Source organism: Mirounga angustirostris, unplaced genomic scaffold, assembly GCF_029215605.1.
Source record: "Mirounga angustirostris isolate CCGP_5_RB_7025 unplaced genomic scaffold, mMirAng1.0.hap1 SCAF_5, whole genome shotgun sequence".
Taxonomy (NCBI): Eukaryota; Metazoa; Chordata; class Mammalia; order Carnivora; family Phocidae; genus Mirounga; species Mirounga angustirostris.
This window is the reverse complement of record NW_026991713.1, coordinates 68,002,843-68,026,939: the sequence shown is the minus strand read 5'-3', so window position 1 is coordinate 68,026,939 and position 24,097 is coordinate 68,002,843. Positions and strand designations below refer to the sequence as shown.

At 38.0% G+C, this 24,097-nt stretch overlaps 1 protein-coding gene across 2 annotated transcripts in view; it reads left to right on the top strand.

The window, feature by feature from the left end:
* Positions 1-24,097, top strand: part of TMEM117 (transmembrane protein 117) — a 502,044-nt gene that overhangs the window by 469,305 nt on the left and 8,642 nt on the right. For both annotated transcript variants that reach the window (XM_064591365.1, XM_064591366.1), the window contains one exon: positions 20,913-21,042. In XM_064591365.1, coding sequence (XP_064447435.1) covers positions 20,913-21,042 — 130 coding nt within the window. The remainder of the gene's footprint in view (positions 1-20,912; positions 21,043-24,097) is intronic.

Here is a 24,097-nt window from a genome sequence, read left to right as displayed (position 1 = left end):
TGCTGGTGCTCTCCCTCCATTATGAATCACCACGTGGCAATTGACATTCCTGTCAGATCAACTTCAGAGCGCTGCTTGCTGGTCTGTGTCACTTCATGTGAGAACACATTCTGGTATCTGCATGTTTGGTTCCTGGAGAAATGCTGAACACTTCTCTGGAAGTAGCATCTTTCTCTCCCCAAGGGCTTAATCTGTCAGTTTTTCCTAATTTAGAAAAATGCAGCTGCCTCATGAAATAGATTCACTCACTTTCTCACTCACTCACCCATTCTTTCAACAGTTTCTGTATTCTCTTACTATTTTCTCAACACTGTATCAGATGCTAAAAAACATAAAAGATGAATAAGACATAGTGTCTGCCTTCAAGTTATTACAATCTAGCAGAAGAGAGAGACAAAATCAGGCTTGCCGTGTGCAGAGTACACCTCATTCAGCCAGGAAAAGAAAAGATGGCATCCCAAGAAGGTCACAAGGATCTCTTCAACTATCTATTTAAGGAAATAAAATACGGGATGGGTAGAAAAAGCCAGTCAATGGGTTGTGTTTTCCCCTGACCCAGTCCTTATCCAAAGTATATGCCCATATCACTGATATTTTTGTTAAAATTCTCAAAATTATTTTCTATCTCCTGTAAAAATAGTTTATTGCTGGCAATAGCCCATCTTCATTAGGAAAGACTTGCCTGGCATTGCTTTTTTATTCATTCAAGTCCTACAAATAAATTCTGATTCTGATACAAAAATTGGATTTGAGTTGCACAGGAAAGAAATTAATTACGTTTTGCTTGTGGCTTTTTAATAAAATTTATTTTTAAATTAACATCAAACTCTGGCACTTGTCAAAATCCAAGTGAGTTATAGCAATTAGAGTGCAGCTTAGAGCATTTTTGACAACTTATCCCAAGTGATGGCTGAAAACTGAACTGCTTTTAAGATGATGATCCTGTTCTCTACACAGCATTGGCATTGGTAGATATATCGCCGTGGCATAAAGAAGCTGAAATTACATTTCCCAGCAATTGCCCTCAATAAAGCCTTTTCTGCATTGGGGTCAGATAGGAGTCTGGTGAACAGATTTATCTTCCTTTCATTTTTATTCACTTTTCTTGCCTTTTTCCTTTTTGTTTCTTTTTTAAAGCAGACATATATGCATGGTAACTACAAGTTGTAAAAAAAAAAAATTCACTGAAAAGAAAATAAAGTGCTTTTAATTTGGGAAACAATTTTTAGTAGTATTAAGCTATAAAGAGAATTAGTCATAGGAAGAAATTTTATGTTTTCTCAATTCTTTTGAAAATTCCATGCAGAACCATAATCATTGGGAAAATAATGCAATTAGAATTAATCTGGCCAGCGTACTTATATAACTTTTTATTAGTATTAAAAATAATAAAATCAGCAGACCCAAAGTAAATGGATATATGGTGCTGTTTTTATTATTATTTCCAAAGGCTGAGGTAACTAAAATTTCATGCATGATGTTGCAAAAATTAAATGATGCACAATAATTTGAAAAATGAGTTTTTCTTATACAAGTTGGCCTTTTCAGCTCAATGTACTTGTTTAGAAATCTCTCTCTCTTCTGGATGACATTGCTTTAGAATGATCAAATTCCTGTTTGAAGTTAATAGTGAGACAGTGTTTTGAGTTTCTCAAAATGAAAGTCTGAGACATAAAGAGATTTAGTTCTGTTTGATTTGACAATTCCTTTTCATTGGCTTTTGGAAGTTATGCTGGCTCTGTTCTGGTTATTCCACTCGAGATGTAGGGCATTACCCATAATCACCCAATCCGTATTTACCTTGAGGCAGATATGATCAAGTATGTATGGAGAGCCCTAGGAGACTGGCCTGTCAAGATTCCATTTGCATGATGGACTGAGGAGTATTTTGGGAAATAATTCATTCTACAGGAACAGAACGTTGATATAGAGAAGCTTGATAGAAGTAGCCTATATCTAGCACTGGAAGACCGGGGTGCCTACAACAGAAAGTATGAGGATGGATCAGCCTAGTACTGGACCCAGAGGAGAAGCATAACAGGAAACCTCTTCGGCAAGTTAGCTGGAGGCAAAACCAGCAGTTCTAACAGTGGAGGGAGAGGCTAATGAGAATCCTCGGTGGCTTTCCAGTATGTTCCCAGCAGGTTCATGGACATTGTCCTCTGAAGTCAATATCTGTTGTGAGTCAGAGAAGAAAAAAAATAAAGGAAAAGGCAGGTGCTATTTGGTAAAGAGAGAACCGAGTTTATGTGCATTTGTGATACCCACTGGTTGACTTCCCAGTGTATGGGTGGGGTGGTGAGGCAATTTTTTAAGACTAAGAGGTCTTGAAATGCCTTAAGTTTTACTCATCCTTTAGAGGGTATCTTAGGGAAGATAAATTCATGTGCTAGGATAAGAAAAGAATGACAGATGATAAGATTACATATAAAACAGCTAAACAAGAAGAACGGCATTTATCAAACCATAACTGAACTATACATGAATGGAAAATTATAAAGGAGCATAATGTAGTTAAATTAAGTTCCTTGCATTCATTTAACATTTATGTTATTATCTTTTGAATGAATTCATGGTGTCAATAGCCTCTTAGGAAGAAATAACAGAATTAAAAAAAAAATAGGAGGGTGGGGCACCTGGGTGGCTCAGTCGGTTAAGTGTCTGACTCTTGATTACAGCTCAGGTCGTGATTTCAGGGTTGTGGGATCAAGCCCTGCGTTGGGATCCACGGGAGTCTTTCCCTCTCCCTCCGCTCCTACCCCTGCTCTCTCTCTCTCTAATAAATAAACAAAATCTTAAAAAAGGAAAAGAAAAAAGAATAAGAGGGATCACAGTAGTGCCTCACTAGGTATCCCACTGAGTTCCTCTAAACTATTTTGTTCTATTTATTTTATTTGGAAAAATTTTTTTCCAGTATATTTCCAGCTCTGACTTCTTTTCCAAGCTGCAGATCCATTTCCAGTTGTCTTCTGGACATCTCCTCTTCAGTATCCTATAGAAACCTCATACTTAACAGTCAGAACTTATTTTATTGCCTTATCATTCTCCCCAAAATTGCTCTCCCTCCTGTATTTTGTGGTTGTGGTTGTGATTAGTTAATGATGTCACCATCCATTCAGCTCTCCAGGGAGGAAAATAGATTTCACCTTTGCTTCTCCCACACCTTTGGTTCTCATATCCAATATATTGACATCAATGCCATTATCAATTTCTCAAATCTCACTCCTGTCTTCCTACCACTGGACTGTAGGCTCTCATTATGTTTGCCTAGACTTTTGCAATAGCTTCTTAACATGTTCTTTCGCAGTTTCTCCATTTGGCAAAATCTCAGCCAATCTTAGTCATCTTTTCAACAGAGAACAAAATCACCTTCTCTGGGAAGCCTTCTTGAATGTTCTCAGACAGGATTACTCTTTTCCTGCTTTCTGTCCCTTGGCACTTTACTCCCTGCTTGCAACATAGTATTTACCATTTTTATGAAATAATTTATCTCTCTTGATGTCTGTGTCTCTATTATACTGTGAAATGCTCTAGGACAGAGAAGTGTCACAATCTTCTTCGTGTCCCCAGAACCTTGCAGAGCACTTGAAACCGTGGCTACGGAGTAAGTGTGACTGACTGAGAGACTGACTGACTGAAGGAAAAAGCATAGTGGAATGACTGAGAAGGACATTTAGTGTCAGAAAGCAGAAGAACAGGAGGACAGAGTTTGGCTAAATGTAGAACAGAACATTCTAAGTGTCAGAGCTTTTTTTAGGAAGTAGCAAATAACTGTTCTCTAGAAATGCTCACAGAGTGGTTGACTGCTTGTCAGAAGCTGGACAGGGGATTCGTGTAAAAGGTAATTCAGTCAGAAATTGAAGTATGCTTATGGGTATGAAACCCCTTAGGTCATCTTAGGATTTCTAGTAATCAGTAATATCTGCCTTTTAACACTGGCTTTGTAAGTTTATTTCCCATAAATAATTGGGAATGTTTTCAGATGGAACTAAACAGAGAGAAGAGGAGTGATATATCAAGTAAATATAAATGACTACCACAAGTTTTAGAATATTGCACATTAAGCCCCAAGTACCCTGTTTTTCAGATTGAGAACCACTGGGGATTTGTGTAGTGGTACTCTCTCGAGTGCAGGGAGCAAATTCCTCCCGCTCTGGGAATCCTGCCTTCTAGTTTGGCATTAAGGGACGTTGCCCAGCCTGCACTTGGAGTTAGTCCAACCCTGTCTGCTTCTGCTAAAATGTAACTCTAATATCCTCTGGGTTTTATATTAACATAAATAATTATAATGCATTGTTTTATATAGCACCCTCCTCTAAGGAGCAGAAAGTATCTCACGGACATTAAATCTCACAGCACACTGGGGACATTGAGAGAACACAGGTGATATTATATCCCTTTTGAACTCAGAGCTGAAATGGAATTACTTCAACCAAAAGTAAATAAAAGTAAGATTGAATAAAAGCAAGATTTATAAGAGGCTATAGGGTTAGAATTTAAAGGAAGAAATTGACTATGTTGGAATTACAGAGAGATTTAAACCCTCTCCCCCCAAAAAGAAAAAAGAAATTGCTCTGAGAAATGGGAAAGTAACTGGAGTGTGCATATAAATATTTGTATTTGTATGTACAAAAATAAAATAATATATAAACACTTCAAATATTTGGAAAGCAAGGGATTTTTAAACCATCTGTAATTTTACTATAATAACAGAACAAATTTGGTGTATTAGCTCCATGTCTTTTGCTAGTTTTTATTTTGTTTTGTTTACTGTGCGTCTGCTCTTCCACTTGAATTATAGTATATATTCAATTTTGTATTATGTATTTTTTTGATTAACAATGTATCATAAAGGTTGCATAATTATAATTCTGAGGAGCTACATAATTTTCTATGGAATGATGTACCATAATTTGCTTCCTTCTTTTATCACAGGGTTGTTTCCACTTTTTCACCTTAATAAATAACAATACAGTGAAATCTATCTTTATGCATAGGATTTTTCATTTTGTAAATTATTTCCTTAGCACAGAAGATATCCAGATTAGAATTATCAGATTGATATGGATGTTTAAGTACATTAAAACATGACTGCATAAACATGCTCCCAAATTAACATGTAAATGAGAAAAAGAAATAATAAGAAAATAACTTTATCTAAAGACAAACTATATTTAGAGGTTGACAGAGCAGCTCTTTAAAAGTGAAAAAGCAAGCAGTTTTTTTGTTTATGCACAAACAAGTGGCTTGCTTTTATTTTCCATTACATTTTCATTTAATTCAATTACTTTGACAGTGTGAAGCCAGATAAAAAAGAAAAAGTTGAATCTTAGAGAAAACACAAATTCATACCAGATGTAGAAAAGTAGATTTGCTTAAAGAGCATATGATTTCTCTGCCCTCTTAATTCTACTGTACATGGTTGAATGTTCTTATAAATAATAAAGAAAGTGTGTGTGTGTGTGTGTACCAGTACTTGAAGCCCTGTTTCAAGAAGGTAAATGAGACTGGGAAGTTTTCTTATTGCTTATAGAGGCATTGGGAAAAGTGATACGTGCATAACTGTTTTCTGTGGTGAGTTGTTGTATGGTTATCTGATTTATGCCACAGTCACTTACCAAAGTAATTATCTCAAAAGTCAAGGATAAAAAATACTGGCTTTGGTTAAAGTAAACATTAAAAAATATTGATGTGTGATGTAAATACTGACCAAGGAAACTGGCTGGCTAATGTTACTCCAAATGGCAATCAATCTAAATGATGACTAGAGTCTGAAGTCAATACTAGCTTAAATATGAATAAGGCATGCAGCCTTAACCATGGACTTGGGAATCTCGAGGATTTAATCACTTTTCTCAATAATATTCTTGCTGATGTTAAGTCGTATGCCCATTTGTATCTGTTTTATGGTTGAAAGCAATGTTGCAAATTGCCTCAGGTTAAAGTGGGACACCAAAAACATTTCTGCTAGCTCCCAGAAATTTTGCAAACCATTGCCACTTTTATTGTTTAGCAGTTGTATTCAGAGGATATGCATGGAGTGTTGTGGCAGTTCTCTGGGTTGCATTTTCTATTTTACTACATATTCTAGTAAGCAGGGTCTATCTTGGGGAAAATAGGACTGAAGTCAAAATGTTATAACAAAAGTGGATCTGTGAAAGATGATCTTTAGATAACCTAAGCCTAGATAAACCAGAATTACTGGGAGAAGTTCATTTGTTCTGTGTTTAAAACCAACTTCGCAAATTACAGCAAAGGCAAGCAACGTATACGGCAGCCTCCAATCCTACAGCGTGGTGATGATCTGCATACTCTCAACAGCCTGTGGTCACCGTGAAAATGGAAGGTGGAGAATGAGTGGCTAGTTTACTCTCACTCACAGTCTGAATGAGGGACTCCTTTTCCAACATGTCCGTGGGGAAACTGCCATATGCCTATGTTACAGTGCTTCCACATTACCCTATACGTACTATTTAGCTTGTTTGCCCCTCTGTTAAAGGATAAGTTTCTTGGAGGCAGGAAGGTTTGATTCATATCTTTGGTATCCAGGGCCTTATACAATCTCTGGCACATAGTAAGCACTTAGTAAATATTGGTGAATAATCAAACAATTGAGTTTTTTGTTTTTGTTTTTTTACTTTCTACTATGTATTCAGCATTGTGCTAAGGACTGGGTATACCTTCAAGGAGCATATAATCAAGATGTAAATATGAAAAGTTGATGAACACCACGCAGTAGTTTATCATGGAGCTATAACAGAAGGTTCTTTGGTGCTAGCACTAAGGAAAAAAGCCAAAAAGAGTTACATGTACCAAAACTGTGACATTGTGATGGTTAAGTGAATGAAAGGTGGGCATGATCACACAAGTTAATCCAGAAGTACCAAGGTCTGTTTCCACCATTATTTGATTCTTATCCAATTTAACTACTAAACTATAAGCTCCAAGAAGTCAGGGTGTGCTTGAGTTTTTGTTTACCATTGTATTCCTAGGGCCTAGAAGAGTACCTGGCATAAAGTAGATAATCGAGCACTTGCTTTGCTCAATATTCTCTGTTGGTTGTGTGATTGAATCATTCCCATCCTCAGTTGTCAGCTCAGATGTCACCTGTACCAAGATACCTCCTCAAAGGCCCTCTTTGTTATTCTTTTTCTCAGTCCCTAATTTACTTCCTTAAAGGCAAAGAAAAGAAATTAGCTATTAGCCACAAAAGCAAAACAAGTATTAGCTTAGGAATGTTGGTGGTAGAAGCAAGATATAGTTTCAGTGGAAAATCCTAACTATGGAGATCAGGGTAGTTGAGGGTATGGAAAAGAAACAAATGAACAATTGTGGGCAAACATGTCTATACAATTAAGTAGTTTCTTCTGAGGCTTGATGAGAGAGACAAAAGAAACTGTGGTTAAACCAAAACGGTAAAAGGTCATCTCGAGCCAGGACAAGCTAAATTCCTACTCACCTTCATGAGGGCAGCAGAAAGAACACTGGGTATATATGGGGCTGGATGGAGCCTATATATGGCTCCTACTCTTTCACTTATTAGCTGTATTGTAGTAGGCAAATTCAGGCCTTCTCTGCACCCCAGTTTCCACAATTGCAAAATGGGGGAAATAAAAACCTCTCTAATAGAATCCTTTTAAAAATAAAATAAGGAAAGGTATGTAAACAGCTATGCTTGGTGAAGAGATTATTTCATTTAGCTCATTGAATGGTGGCTGTTGTCATAACTGTTCATCAGTTATAGCGCCTGGCTAGAGATGGGGCAAGCAGAATATTCAGTAATATTAATGTATTTCCTTTAGAGGACATCTGTTTTGGATCATTGCCTGAGTAACCTTACTGACCATGCTATCAGGAAAAGCATGCTATATAATGTCAATGAGGGCAGGCTAAATGATAAACCATTGACTTGAAAAAGAAAAATTTTTTTAAATTGTTAATTATAATATTTATTCTTTCACATTGTATGTGATCAAGCTCAGGAAGTATAAATGAAGAAATCTTTCAATGATTCTGAGTTAATCAGCATAACTTGCAGGTGCTTTTCATGAAAACACCTCAACATTGTTCATTTGTACTGTTCCCAAAAAAGAGATGTAAAGAAGTACCCATTTCTGGCTAAGACAATCAGGTATCTGTATTAAAAGTCAAATGATATGTGATTAGTTGAAATTTTTAGTCTGTGGTATCACTGCTAAAGAGTGGATTTACTATTTAAAAGAGAAATGCAGTATTAAAAGTTTAGGTATCTGAGTTAGAATTGGGATGGAATTCAGTCAGCAAATCACATCTTTGTAAAACAATTTGGAAACTTTATTCAGAAAATTAATTTCTGAACATAGTCTATCACCTGAATGGTTTCATAATGATGTTGATTTGCCAACTTCTTCCCTAGTGAGAGGTAATGAATCAAGTGTACTTGGGTTTATGTAAGAAAAATAACATATTAATTGATTTATGTATATATGTTGCACATATCCAAAAAGCAAACCCTTTGGCAACTGGCAAATGTAATAATTTCACATTTACCTATGACTCACCAAGTATCATCCAATGCTTGAAGGCAAAATTTTGTGGTTTTATGTTTAGTTTTTACGATTACTTTCAGATAGCTTTTTTGTGCATTAAAAGTCAATTTTCAGAACCATAGGCTTACCAATATTTATGAATAAAAATTTTATGAGATACTATCCTGAGGTAGCATAAAATTATTTTCTGATAAGTTTTAACACCTTCCCCAAGTCTACTATTACTTTGTTCCCACATATGCTTGAGGATATTGCTTGGAACATTTCTAAATATGACACATTTCATTAGAAATCTGATATATTGCACAGAGATATGAAGCTTCAACCTCATAACATTACAATGTACTTGCCAATGTTGATTACACTGGCATTCTATTTAAGATCAAATATCAAGAAGGACTTTGAATAAAATTATTAATAATGTTATATTTATGGAAATTGTGTCATCTTCTACTGATCATAAATTGTGAACAAGAAGAATTAATCCTTGAAGTAAGGGGTTCCCAGTAACACAGTAACTTGAAACAGTTCATTGACACATAGAATAAGGAAAACTTGTTATAAAATAAAAGTTTGTTAGATTGCTATGCAAAAATACATATATTATTATCCTTATAGTTCTCATTCTTGTGTTTCTGCTGTGCATCATCATCTACATAGTATGAAGCTTTATCCCTTAATGAAATGCGCAGACACAGTGTGTGAGGAGCACAAATCTTACCTCCATACAAGTTCCACAGAAACAGAAAAGTTGTCTTTTTAGGAAGTTGCAAAGTTTGATAGCCATCACTAGTGGGCACTAAATCATCCCCAAATCCATCCTGTTTTCCCATGCAATGATATAGGAGTCTGCCATCAGGGTGCCTGAGCATGATGAAAAGTAGCCTCAGGTGGGAAAACCGAAGTGCAGAGAAGTTGGGGAGATAGTATTCATTACTAGAAATATTCTAAGTTTAGAGCCACATCTATGCATTGGCGATAAAAATTCTAAGATGGTCATAAACCATCTAGAGTTAAATGCACATCTCAGCCTGCATACTTTGCAGGCTTTGTCAATGACTTGCAGGATAAACATAGACGCACTACCATGCCTTTACTTTGCAATGGAAGCTGGGTAGTATATTTTCTGAGAAAATATTATTTCAAGATAAGCTGCAACATACCATTAAAAGGAAACTTTTCATTAAAATATAAGTTAGCATCAAACAGAAACACATATTGGCATGACAGTTGGCTTTTAGGTGGGAAGATAATTGTGACATTAGAGCCTGATGGGGGAAAAAAAGTCAGGAAAAGTTTGATATGCTGTACAAAAATGTCTTTGGAGTCAGACTGACCTAGGTACAAATCCTTTTGGTATCAACCAACTGTGCAGCATTGGGCAAGCTACTTGACTGCTCTCTGAGCCTCACTTTACTTCCATCTAAAATGAAAAAAAGCCTACCTACCATATATATTTGCAGGTGGTTCACAGTGGATCAGATACTTGGCATAAAGCAAGTTCATGACCAATGTTGGTTTGCTTAGTCTGAATAGAATATGAAAATATAGTTGATCTCCTCAATAGCTGTTTTCTTTCTCCTAAATAGAGTTCTCAGTGAGGGGGATGTAATGAAATATAGTTCACTGGTTACTGATTAAATTTCATCTGGTCTCTCTCTACCGTTAATCCATTGGGTAACATGGGTGGAGTCTTGTAACCTCACTGACTCTCATTGTCTATAACTGTAAAAGGGAGAGGTTAGCCTACTTATTACTGCCATTTGATATATTTTGAGAATAGATGCTTTGCATATAGTGGGCATTGAATAACTGCTGAATTAGGTGAAGAATAGTGTGATGACATCCTATGGGGGACTTGAATGGGCTATTGAGAACTTATGCAAGAAATGTAGACTTAACCATTCTCTCTATTAGTGCTATGTGGAATCTATAAGCCAAGCCCACCCCTGGGTTCTCTGGATGGATTATGTCAATATAGAGACGGGCAAGTACTAACTTGCATGCAAGTCTTCTTTACCCTAACATATAAACTTGTTCTCCAAAAGGACCCCGAGTGGGAGAATATCTCTCCCATAGGTGGCTAACAAGGAAAACACAGTATTTTAGGTTTTTCTTGGCCATTGACCTTTGGACTAACAATAGTTTTAAAAAATTTTCAATTCGCTGAGGGTATAATTCTCCAACAACAAAATGCATTTTATTCTTTCCATCCCTCTACCCTGCCACTACATATCTCATTTTCCTAGACTTTGCTCTTTTACTTGAAGGTTGATAATTTGTCTCTAGAGCTCAGAGGATGAACATTCTTGACCTAAAACTCACTGAAGAAAGGCCTGGAAAGTCTGACAGTTCAAATCCATTGCTCTAAAGGTTTTACTTTCTGCTCCTTTTATCACTGGGTGGTCCACAGGGGTCAGAGGCAGAGACTCTGTGATTGCTCCAGAATCTGAAGTCTTTACTGAAAGGTAAAATAGAAGGAAACCACACCGGGTACAGAGCAGCAAGGATCCAGCTTATTGTCTCTAAAAGCCTGCTTCATTAAAGGCACAATGAACTTTGCCCAGTGTTGCTTTGTTTTGTTCTGTTCGGCACAATGAACTTTGCCCAGTGTTGCTTTGTTTTGTTCTGTTCTTCAGGAAAACATCTATTTTGACTTTACAGACAGTGATGGTCATAATAGTTATCAACTGGCACAGCAGAGGTACTGACCAATCAGAGTAGACATCAGCTGTAAGCGGCCAGGATATCCATACTGGTGGATACCAGATTTTAGCACTCATCTTAAAACATAAAAAGAGAATCTTAGGTCTCAGATTCCCTTATTCTACCAAAATTCAATTTATTTTACACTAACAAAATTTATTTGAAATTGGTGTAATCATAGTTTCTCAGTAGTTACTGATTCTTTTTTCTGTTCCCACTAATAAAAACTCCTCGTAAGAGTTCTGTATTATTGCCTCTACTTCTCACTTCCTGTTTTCTTTTGAACAGACTCCAGTCAGGCGTTTGTCCACAATATCCTCTTCCTTGGGAGCTCAGAGGTCCTATCATGATCAGCAACCCTCATATTGCCAAGTTCTGTAGTTACTTTTCAGTCTTCCTACTCGATATTTTAGGTGCATTCAACAGAGTTAATCACTACTTCCTTCTTGAAACATTTTCCACCTGGCTTCTAGGATGCCACTTTCTCCTGCTTTTCTTGTCATGTATGCCATTCCTTTTCAGTTTTCTTTACTGGCCTCTCTTCTTCCAACTTCTAAATGTTGGAGTGCCTCAGTGCTCAGTCCCTGGCAAGTCTCCTCCTCTCCTGGCTTTGTATACTCCCTTTCCAGGTGATTTGATTCAGTTCTGTGGCTTTAGGTCGATGCACATGCTGAGTCCCACATCTATATCTCCAGCTTTTGCCTCTCCCATAAGCTTCCCAACTGCCTACACAATACCTTCATTTGGATTTCTAATAGTAGCATGTTCTGAATAAATCTCTGGATTTCTTACCCACTTCCCTATCTTCTACAGGTGTATTGGTTGCTCAATCTTTCTTTACCCAGTGAATGCTACTGGTTGTTCTAGTAACTGGTAAATTCAGAAGTTCAGTTGATGATACCTTTAAAATACATGTTGATCTGAATGCCTGACCACCCATACCTGAATACCTTTACCCACCATCAACTCACAGCTAAACTATTGCTCTGGTCTCCTAACTGGTCTTTATTCCTCTGATAGCCAGCCTACCACACTCCACATCACTCAAACGCCTACAACCACTCTAAGCTTGCTGTTTCTTTTTTTTTTTTTTTATGTTATGTTAATCACCATACGTTACATCATTAGTTTTTGATGTAGTGTTCCAGGATTCTTTGTTTGCCTATAAGACCCAGTGCTCCATTCAGTACATGCCCTCTTTAATACCCATCACCAGGCGAACCCATCCCCCCACCCCCTCCCACTCTAGAACCCTCAGTTTGTTTATCAAAGTTTGCGGTTTCTTGAGCACACCCATCTCATTTCCTCCTTAGGGTCTTTGCATTTGCTACTCTTTCTAGCTGATCTGCTTCTCCTCCAGAACTTTGCAGGGCTTCCTCTTTCATATCAATCAGTACTCCATACAAACGTCACCCCTGACAGAGAACACACTGAGGCTTGATGGAGGGACACAGGTCGGGGATGGGCTAGATGGGTGATGGGTATTAAGAGGGCACTTGTTGTGGTGAGTATTGGGTGTTGTATGTAAGTGATGAATCACTGAATTCTCCTGAAACCAATATTGCATTATATGTTAATTAACAAAATTAAAACCAAAACCAAAACAGAAAAACAAGGTCACCCTTGAAGAAGTTTTCTTTTGACTAACTAAACTAGCGTCCACCCCTAACTCACTACTCTTCATCCTCCAACCCTGCTGGATTTCCTTCAGAGTACTTATTACTATTTGACATCATAGTATAATGCTACTTGCTGATTTACTGGTCTCCCAACTAGAATATATGCTCCATTAGACATTCCTGAAAAAAAATAATCATAGAAATGAACCCATTGCAAGAAATCCTACAGGTAATTTACCTTAACCACCCACCTGATATTTAGATCAACTTCACACTCTGTTATTTGTGAAGTGAACATTTTTATGTTGAATTACATTTACCCATTGGTCTCCACTATTACTATTTTTTTCACAGAGAAAAATGACCTCAGTATTAAATAAAAATTTTACCAAGGACAATAATATCTATTCTTTTGACAGCATGCAATTAATTTTTCTCTATAGCCCACAGAAGAAATCAGTCATTCAGACAATTGTATGTGAGCATTGCTGGCAGCTTGTGTAGAGTCAGAACAGATACTGGAGCAGTGACATTTTGTACCAAATGTGCAAATACAATAAAGCGCAGAGTAAGCAAAGGGCTATGTGCTATTATTGAACTGCAGCCAGTGTGTGAAAAATGACATAGAAGTGTGTTGTCTAAGAACTTCCTTCCACTAGATTTCCCTCTTTCCTTACAAGGAGAAGGGAGTTATTAGGAGCTCTCCTTTAAGTAAAAAATAGGTCAATTTATTACATAGTTAATATTCATTGTTCTTAAGAAGTGCAAAGTAAGTCAAGTTGTTTGATAACTGATGGAAGATTTCATCCAAAAGGACTTATTACCGAGTTCTAACAATGTGCTTCCTTAGATCTTGCACTAACTTTGGTTATCAGCACCTTGTCACAGGCAGGGGTTTGGTTCCTCCCATCCCCCCACAGAGGAGTCTCCGAGATGTCAAGTACTCTGTCTTGTGTACTGGGGAACTGTATTGCCCTAGTGAGGGATATTGATTTCCCATTATTCCTAGAAGCCACATGACACATTTCTAGTAGTTGTAAACACTTACAAGACTGACTTTTATTTTGTCCTTCATCACATCAGTCTGCCAAAGCAGGACATCTATTAATGAGTCCCTGTGCATTTTATCAGACACCCTTCCATCTTGGTGCTTAAGGCATGATGCTCTCAAGGGATCTAGATAGAATAAAGCTTGTTTCAGAAAACCAACTGCTGCTTTGCCAGAACCTCATAGTCGGATCTTTTAAAAGTAAAAAAACTATACTTTTCAAATCTACTCTGTGCTTGACTTACTTGCCTTTTCTACAGGCACGAAACCATTACTTCTATCTCACTGATATGTGTTGGCTTTAAAATTAGCCTGGAAAATTCTTACTGGCCTTCGGAAGTAAGGAAGATCATTGCGGAAGAAAATACATTAAATAACGTTACAAAATGGGCCCTTAGGATAAATTAGATTGTTTGGGCAACAACTTGAGAGTTAATTGGTATCTTTGAATATACAAAAACACATGAAAGAGTCAAGCTCTTTAAACATTTTAAGTAAGGGTCTACAGCCTGACTTGGGATTTGTTCCAGTGATAAATGAAATCGGCCATCTCTACTACTTGTTGACAAAAGCCTACTTCCACCAGAAAGCCAAGATTTTTCCTTAAAGATTTTAAATTTTTTAAAAGCATATATGCCCCCAGAATTCATTTGCCCTTGGGGGGAAAATAGTGAATATTAAGAGAAAATGAAAGAACAACATATGAGAAAAAGGTGTTTGTCAAAGGGCATCTGAGTAACCTCCTGCTATTTCTTTTTTGTTCATCACTCACATTTACTGCAGGGCATCGCCTCGAAGATCTTCCTGCCATCAGCCACTGTGGGAAATCACCCCCCACCCCACTCTATTTAATCACATGTTGGTTTACATTTTTTTGTTCTTGGACTAGATTGAACATGTCTCATGAGTTTCTTTAATTTACTAAATATAAATATGATAACTTAAAAGGGTGTCTTGGATCATCCCAACAACCATTTCTGGTAACTCCCCAAACATTAACTCACCTCACAATATTTACATTTGACAACTTTCTTTCTGTAATTATCCACTGTCTCCTTTCCTCTGTGATCTTTGGCAAATGGTTTAATCTTTGGGTTATTCTCCATATATTTGCAGTATGTCTAGTTTATTGGGGGAAAAAAACAACCAATTTTTTTTTCATAATAATGAGTCTCAGATTGATGTGTAATATTATTCACAAAAACAAGTACTTGTTGTGTTGCCTCTGTTTACCTAAATCCATTCTGTGTTATTTACATGAAGTCAAAAAGGGATTGTTGTACATGTTTAACTTTCAGAGAGTTACATTCATCAATTCAACAAATTTTTGAGTTCTTCCTATATGCTAAGCACTCTTTCAGGTGTGGGGAATAGACAAGTGAACAAAGAGGGAAAAACTTCTGTAAGCTCCCTGGAGCTTACATTCCAATGGGAGAGGCAGGGGAAGAACAAACAAATAAGCAAAATCTACTATATGTCAAGGTTTTCAAGGATTTACTCAGCCACTCAGCCAAGTGATACTACAGCAGTTTTGCCATTTAGAAGAATGATAGAGTTGCCGAAAGAAATGTTATTAAGAAACAATAATATCACCTAAAGCATGAGTACAATTCTTCAGGCCACCATGGCTCACTGTTACCTAAAATCCTGTTGCTAGGACACTTGCTAACATAGAGAAGCTAAGGACATTTACAAGCTGGGGAAATTTTTGGTGAACTGATGTTCTGATATTCATGGGACTAAATTTGTTTTTGAAATATGAGGAGAAATAGAGATTAACAAACAGAAAACAGAGCATATCTGTCAAATTTGCTTTTGAAATCATTTTAAGCTTAATAATCTAATGCGTCTAAAGAGGAGATATAGAACTTACTCCATTGAAAAATGTTGCTACTTTTTATTAACATTTAAGAATCTATTGTCAGTTCTATTCTAAGTGGTTATCAGTACTTTTCAGTAAAATCTAACCTAATCTCTCTCTTAATTTCCTAAAAAAAACAGATGGCCAATATTTGGCCCACCAAAAATACAACTTTTGTTCTGATACCATGGCTTTCGTTTTGTAGGGTAATCAGTGTTATTACATTTTTATCCTCTAACGCTTCTCTAAATAGAAATGAGGTCTCTTCATTCGATTTGGGAAATTGGATGCTAGTGGGGGAATTCAAAACAGTGTTGGTTTCAAGCTTGAGTTCCTCTGCATAGTACCAACTTCTTTTTCTTGGCCCGAAAGCATGCGTCTCAATGAGAAAACATGAGGGAATGATGAATCCAGCATATCCTGAGACCATTTTGCCTATATACTTAATGCTGCCTTGAAATTCTGTCCAAATGTGGTCCATGAATGATAGGGCCACATTTGGACAGAATCAGATTTGGACGCATCAGTCCAAATTACACATCCAATGGACATCAGTGTCCAAATGCGATTTTTATTGTGATAGGCAGAGTAAGCCATAGTATATAAGAAATAAGATTAGATATATACTATGGCACTGCTCATTTATATTGATATGGGAAATATGCCCATCTGAATGAAAATTAACTCTTTCTTATATGAAGCAAGGTATAAAGTTGAAAGTCTGTTCATCACCATGAACTGATGAGAACTGGAGTAGCATGTATGATCTGATATGCCTAAATAATTCTCACCTCACTGAACCGCAAATGTGATAGACTTCTATAGTGATTGTTAGATTTAATAACAGAAAGGAGTAAGGAAGCTTTGAATTACTAAATATTGATAACATTTCTTAAAGAACAAAATAAATGAGCATTTCATAATATGCACAGTATTAACCTATCTCTACTGTGGTCTTAGTAGCTAAACACATCTTGCCTTGTCATTCTCTTAACATTCTCATCTTGTGTTCAAATATATATTTTACATTTATGCGGCAGGAAAGAAAGCTAAGATTCTCATAACATTTACATACAAGCTGTGTATGAAAATCGCTATACATCCAGTTATGGTGTCAAGAGAATCTCAATATTTTATAGCAATCACCTGTTAGTCAAATGTCCCTTCTTCCCAGGCTGATTAGAAGCCGGTGTCCCTGGGACAGTTGCTTAGTGGAGAAAGAGTCACAGTTGGTCTTGTTCAAATCCAGGTCAGATTAAAAAAAAAAAAATGAAAGCCCTTTGGGGTGGGTGGGAAAAGCAGTTTAAATCTCTTCATGGAACTGGCTTTTGGTGGGAGACAAGCAGGAAAGGATGATCATCGTGATTCTCCATTAGAACAGATGCAGCAGGTCAAAATAATCCCAGTTTGGAGTAAAACACAGTAAGTGCTGTTCACAGAGATGGCATGGCCTGACAGAGAGAATTTATTCTTTGGGCTGTGTTCTGCCGCATCACAACTGCATTTTGTGACAGCCTTTCTGAGACAGATTTCCTCATCTGTAAAATGGGTTAGTAATAGGAAGCTTTTGGGACCATTTGGTACATAGATATAAATATATAGCCTAGGACGATGCTAGAACATTGCGAGCGTTTGATAATTGATGCCCAATGTCCACAGATTTCCTCAGCTCTTAGTTACTCATGTTGCTAGCTTACCAGCTCCCGTCTGCAGGGTAGCAATGCCTCCCTTCCCCACCAGTAAAGTCCCCCACAGGTATTTCTGGAGGTTTCAACAGTGTCACCACATTGCATAAGAGACCAAGTTGCTCTTGTTCTTCCATCCTCCTCATGAGGTCACCTTACATGTCTCTTGAGAGAGGCTCCTTCCTTACGGTCCTGCTCCCAATGCCCTCTGGGAGAACACCACTCTGACCAAAGTCCCAGTCAGAGACCCCAGGAAGCCAGCACTGTGCAGTGGATGAGAGCAGAAAGGAGAAGAGGCCCTTTGACCTTTTTCACCCAGACCTGCAAGCAGCCCTATGTGTGATTCTGAAAACAGACGCATCTGCTTCCTTTGCTTCACTCTCAGGATAACCTTGATCTTGGGATCATGTGGGGAAACCAGCCATGCTTGTTGGCCATTTTCCCTGTCTCTTTCCTCTGTCTCCAGCACCTGCTCATTGCTGTCCAGGCATTATCTCACCCTCCCAAGGAGCCTGTGAGGTTGCTATATTTAACCCCAATTTATAGATGAAGAAGCTGATGCCTAGGGAGATTCAGAACACCACCCCTCCTCCCCTTTTACCTCCTTTAAGTAAATACCTGGGGTATCATCAGCCTCAGATACCCCTGCCCGTGAAGACAAGCCCCACACTTCCTGCAAATGATAGCAATTATTATTAGCATCCCAGTCTAAGTCAAGTGAGGCCAGAGTTTACACTGACCCAGTAATGAGTCCGGAGAAGTATGCAGAGTAGGAACTGAAGTACAAACACTGGAGTAACAGGGAGAGAAGGAGGGGGGTGGGGAGTTCCAAGACTAAGGAAAAGAGTTTTGAAAACCAAAATACGGTGATTATAAAAAATAATGTAGAACAGATGACTCTAAGAGAATATATCATCTTTTTTATTAATCTTCTTTTCAAAAACTTTTCTTACAAGGCACCAGCTACTTTTATCATACATTCCCCCAAACTCCCTAAGCTGATCCCATCTTTAAAAAAAAAGGGAAAAAGTAATGCCGTCATCCAGACAAGGAGCAAGACTTTCTCTTCTCTTTCATGTGCACTCCCATTTCCTTAATTCATCTTTCATTCTCCAACTATAGGTGGGAAATCTTTGAGGAACTATTTTTTGGTGAATGAAGTTTTGATCTCATTCTACGAGAAATCTCTAGAGATTACTTTCAAACTAAAACCAATTTCATACCCAGTAGAAAACTTTCATCTCATGGAAAAAAAAGCTAAATGAGAATAGTCCAAGAACATCTTTCCAAAAAGAAGGTACTATACTTGCTCAATTATGACCAAGAAGTATTCTCTTTCTTAAACCAAGAAATAAAAAAGAGAATTGCTCTGTTGATAATGCTTTGTGTTGTTTATCTAGGGCAAGTGAAAGATACTCTGGTTATCAGTCCCTTTATGTGTCAAGCATAATTTTTCATGGGAGATGTCAGTTATATTTTAGCAAAAGACCAAATTCAATTCCAATTCTCTTAGCAATAGTATTTCAAGTAATATAAGAAGAGCAAGGTGTTGATGAAAAATAAAGGAAAATACATTTTAATAAAATATAATAATTCACAAGTATTACCAATCCATTTTCTTCTAATATTTTAGATCAAATGTTCTAAATTATCCAGCTTATGCTTTGGGTTTTCTGAATTTTCCAAATTACATGTCTATTTACTGCTGATGTATGAAAAGCAAGGAGAGGTGAGACCAACAAGATATTTGCATACACAACAATAGAAAAAGATGATGTGGTATCATTTCATTTTTCTTTTTGTTTCTTTATTTCTTATTAGCAGTTTGGAGTGATCCATAGATCATGAAATTAATAGACATTGAAAACTTTCCTGGTTACTACCACCCACCTAGGTTCCTTTTCTCTGAAGCCTATTCTCCTTTGACCAGAATTCTCAGCAGAAAGGGGATGGTGGGGTGCCAGGGTGGCTCAATGGATTAAGTGTCTGACTCTTGATTTCCGCTCAGGTCATGATTTCAGTGTTGTGATATCGAGCTCCGTGTCAGGCTCCGTGCTAGGCAAGGAGCCTGCTTGAGATTCTCTCTCTCCCTCTGCTCCCCCCTACCCCACACACCTGCTTTCTCTCTCTCAAAATAAATAAATAAATAAATAAATAAATAAATAAGGGGAGTGGAACGGACATGGAAACTCTATGATGTTCAGGCACTCTATTATTGGCACATCTGTATCAGCTGAATATATAGAAGTCTTGGAAAAATTTACTTTTTAAATTGAAATAATGGGGGCGCCTGGGTGGCTCAGTCATTAAGCGTCTGCCGTGCGCTCAGGTCAAAATCCCAGTGTCCTGGGATCGAGCCCCACATCGGGCTCCCTGCTCGGTGGGAAGCCTGATTCTCCCTCTCCCACTACCCCCTGCTTGTGTTCCCTCTCTCGCTGTGTCTTTCTCTGTCGAACAAATAAATAAAATCTTAAAAAAAAATAAATAAGTGGAAATAATGTACTGAAATCTGAAATTCAAATTTTGTTCATTACTTTTTTCAGTAATATTTTTAAAGATGTTCACTAAACACAGGACTGATAATTTAGGGATTATTTAGTTATTAAAAGTGAAAATATGTGTATTAATGCCTATGGATCCACCTCAAATGTTTCTTCATATTTAGTCTCTTTTTTCTTCACATGCTAGCTGTGAACTTTAGTTCGGTGCTATATCCAAAAACCAAGAGCAGATGAGACACCTAAAAATATCCTCATTTGCATCTGTTTCCCTTCCTTATGAGAGGGAGGGTCATCCCTCCTGATTTTGCCTTACAACAAGAAAATAACTAAGACAATTTGGGAATTAATTCATCGTTCATCTCTCATGCTAGCACGTCAGGCCCTCCATCATTTGGTTCAAATTGATGCTAAGTTGCAAGAGAGCAGAACAAGAGTCTTTGGCATTTTTCCACTCCATGTAGTTACTAGCAGAGGTGATTAATAAAAGGCGCTTGGATGTGACTTGAAAAACTTGATTAAGTGAATTAGATCCTCTTTACTTTGTCTTCTTGCACAAAACATAGTGTTATGGGGTTCATATTTTTTAAAGGTAGTGAAATAAAATATAACAAAATTACCACATATTTATAAAATATGGATCTCTTCCTTCCTATAAAAATTTAAGATCAGTTCTCCAGAATGAGAGAAACATGTATAGATGCAAATCAATTCTATATTGGTTTCTTATTACCACATTAAAGAGAAAATCTGAGGATGTAAGTTATGACTTAATTTTGATTTTGAATGCACACAACTACCTAATGTACATAAAATAACCATCATGGAATGAAACAGATACATCCAACAGCTTGCTGCATTTAAATGATTTTAAAATAAGTGCTTGTAAAAAGTCAATTTTTGGTGTTTTGCTGCTTAGGAACGAAACAAATCACAAATATGTTTTTATGTTGATTTTCTTTGACAGGACTGGGAATTCCCACATTTTATGGGAAATGTTGATGTAAATCTTCCTGGGTTGCACACTCCTCACATGCAGTTCAAGATTCCTTTCTTCCAAAAGATCTTCAAGGAGGAATATCGTATTCACATAACAGGTATGCTGTAACTTTAAACACGATCTGATTGTCTCCTACTTAGAGTAATACCAGCTGCTGTAAAAAAGCAAGTGGTAACATTGTAGAGGCATGCATACATCTAGTTTTATTTCTCACTCATTTAATAGTGCAAGGTGGTTCTGGGTCAGTTGGGGGTTCCAAACTATCATTCTGGGACTAAGGCTCCGAGCGGCTTTAGTCATTTGGATTTCAACATCCAGCAGGCAAATGGGAATGGCGAGAATGGAGAAGAGGATGAAGAAGGCTTATCTTTTTCTTAATCACCTTGACATGGGGGAAAGACATATACCCTCTAGTCACATTTCACTGGCAGTAGCTCATCAGATAGCCCTACTTAGAGTCAAGGAGGAAATGTGGTCCATGCTTGGGCAGCCACTTCGGTGTCACATCTGTTCTCGCGGGAGGCCACAGTTTTGGCGTGGATAGTTAGCTATCTCTGCCATGCTCCAGATACCCCTCCACCTTGGTTTTCTTCATGAGGTTAGTTGCTTCCTCACGACATACAGCTCAGTATGTTTTTTCACCATTAACACCCTTTACACTGCGTTCCTCAGTTACTGCTGAGATTGCAACAGTGGTATCCGAGAGCACCAGTCAGACCCTATGCCTTTAGGGAGTTAGGCCACTTCTCATTTGATCAAAACCTCCTTCTGTGGCAGAGCTCATGTTTCTCTCAGGTGAGTCTCTTGCAGATCCTCAGATTCTTTCATTTGCAGAGATGCCCTCCTTTTGAAACGGCTCCGTTATGATTTATTATAATATTCCTTCATGACATCTCAGGCATTCTCATCTGAAAAAGGTCTTCCTGAAGTTCTGTTTTATACCTTTTTTTTCTCTCCTAACCAGAGGCAGACAGCTAAATGATCACATAAAGGGTGGCGTTAGCTCCCAAGCTGTTCAAATGTACGTAGTGAACGTGTGTGTGTTTTAAGGACAATGGCTTAGGATCCCACACCTGCTATAATAAAAACTGCTGAAGAAATCCGTGCTTACACTACTGTCTGTGCTGCTGTGTAAAAATAGCCCGAGCACAGAAAACGTGAACATCTGAGTCTTGCAAACAACCTTTGCTTCCCAACTTGAAGGCTGGTTTTTGCTTTGAGCATGAGGCGACCTTCCTAAACTGGAGAATGAGTTCATGAATAGGGAAGATGCAGCAGATTTCTTTTCCTATTCAAAATGAATGAGGCCCATCTATTAAATTCACTGGGTAAATCAGTCAATTTGAGTTCAGGTCACATAGTGTGGTTTCAGAGTCCCCACTTAATCTCTGCAGCATGCTCCCCTCTCGGACTTCTCAAACAGCCATCACACACATGGCGTCATCATGTCGCTTTGGGTGGGCTTTTGCGTGGACCATCTGTTCTTGCTATCAGCTCTTGTCCCAGGCCACCATGGCACTAATATTATCTCTGAATATCAGAATCCCCGTCAAAAATGTACCGCTGCAGTGCATACTATTAGGTTAAAAGGGGGGTGGAATATTCAGAGCAACCCGTTGGTAAGAAAAAAATCAAGCTGTTAAAAATATTTAATTTGGGGGTCGCCTGGGTGGCAGTCGGTTAAGCGTCTGCCTTTGGCTCAGGTCATGATCTCCAGGTCCAGGGATCTAGCCCCATGTCAGCCTCCTGGCGCAGCAGAGAGCCTGCTTCTCCCTCTCCCTCTACTTCTCACCCTGCTTGTGCTCTCTCTGTCTCTCTCCCTCTCAAATGTATAAATAAAATATTTTTAAAAAATATTTAATTTGGGGCTATTTGGCAGGGCTTTGTCATATATGCTATCATTTATGGACAGGGACAGGTTCAGGTTCTGTGGTGCCCAAAGCTTACCCAATCTGGAATGCTCTAGTTAAGAATATAAAAGCAAAATTACGACTAAAAATTACTTTCAGTGCCTTGGAAGAAGGACACGCATACAGGAGTCCTTGAAGCTTCAGTGTAATTAGCTTCGAGATAAAGCCTCCTATGCAGTTGAGCTAAAACCTTTATTCCACCATGTATTATTTTCTAGAAACTTAAAAGGAAGAAAGACTGGCTAAGTTCTTGGAATGGAAACTGCACATTAATAACAGTTGTGAGAAGGTGGAAATATATTGTAGTTAAGGTTCCGATGCAGTCTTTGCCAAATGATGCTGAAAATCATACCATTCAAGATATATATTTATAAACACATTGTTGGGCCCCATTCCTAATAGTTCCAACTCAAGATTCTGGGCCATGGCCAGGGAATGGGACTTTAGAAAAGCACCCCAGGTGATGGCCATTGGGAACTGCTCCTTGGTGCTGGAGAAGCCATAGGTGAAGCCGGGCTGTCTCCCTGCGATGGGCCATGCAAATGATTGGGTTCCTGGATCTGCCTGGAAGACCTCTGAGGATTCTGGAGTTTTAATCCAAAATAAAATAGGGTACAGGTGGGCTTTGGGGTGAAAAGTTCCACTATAAACAATTTAAACCCAATTTATGGTAGGATGATCATGCACCGCCCCAGATCCATGATAAAAAATTCTAGGAAAATGGTGGCAGGTTTGGAGGCTGAAGAAAGTCTAAACTGCTCCCCTCTTGTGTTATTCTGTGACTCTCTTCTGTTAATTGCTGAAGATGTGGCTGAGGACACTCTGAAGTAGCAGCGAGTCTCCTGTGAAAGGGCCTTTTTTTTTTTTATCTGACTTTGTAAGATAATTGTTTCTGGGGAAACCTAGATAAAATTTCCAAAAACATGGTACGTGTTGTATTTTAATATGCTCAGTTGTCCGTAGCCTGCAAATTCCCAAGTCAACTACAAATGCTAACTTTATCAACTCCTCCAAGTTCTGCTTCTTTTTGTAGGGAAACTCAGTGCTTTTCTTGATGAGTATTATCACTGGGTTATTAAGCATGAAACTCTCTATATCCATCGCCAGTGGTTCTCAGATTTCAGTGTGTATGAGAATCACCTGGAGAATTTGTTAAAAAGATCCATCAGCCTCATGTGCAGAGCCAGATGCCTGAGGTAGGAGGTGGAGCCTGGGAGCCAGCCTTCTCTTAAGCATCGCCAG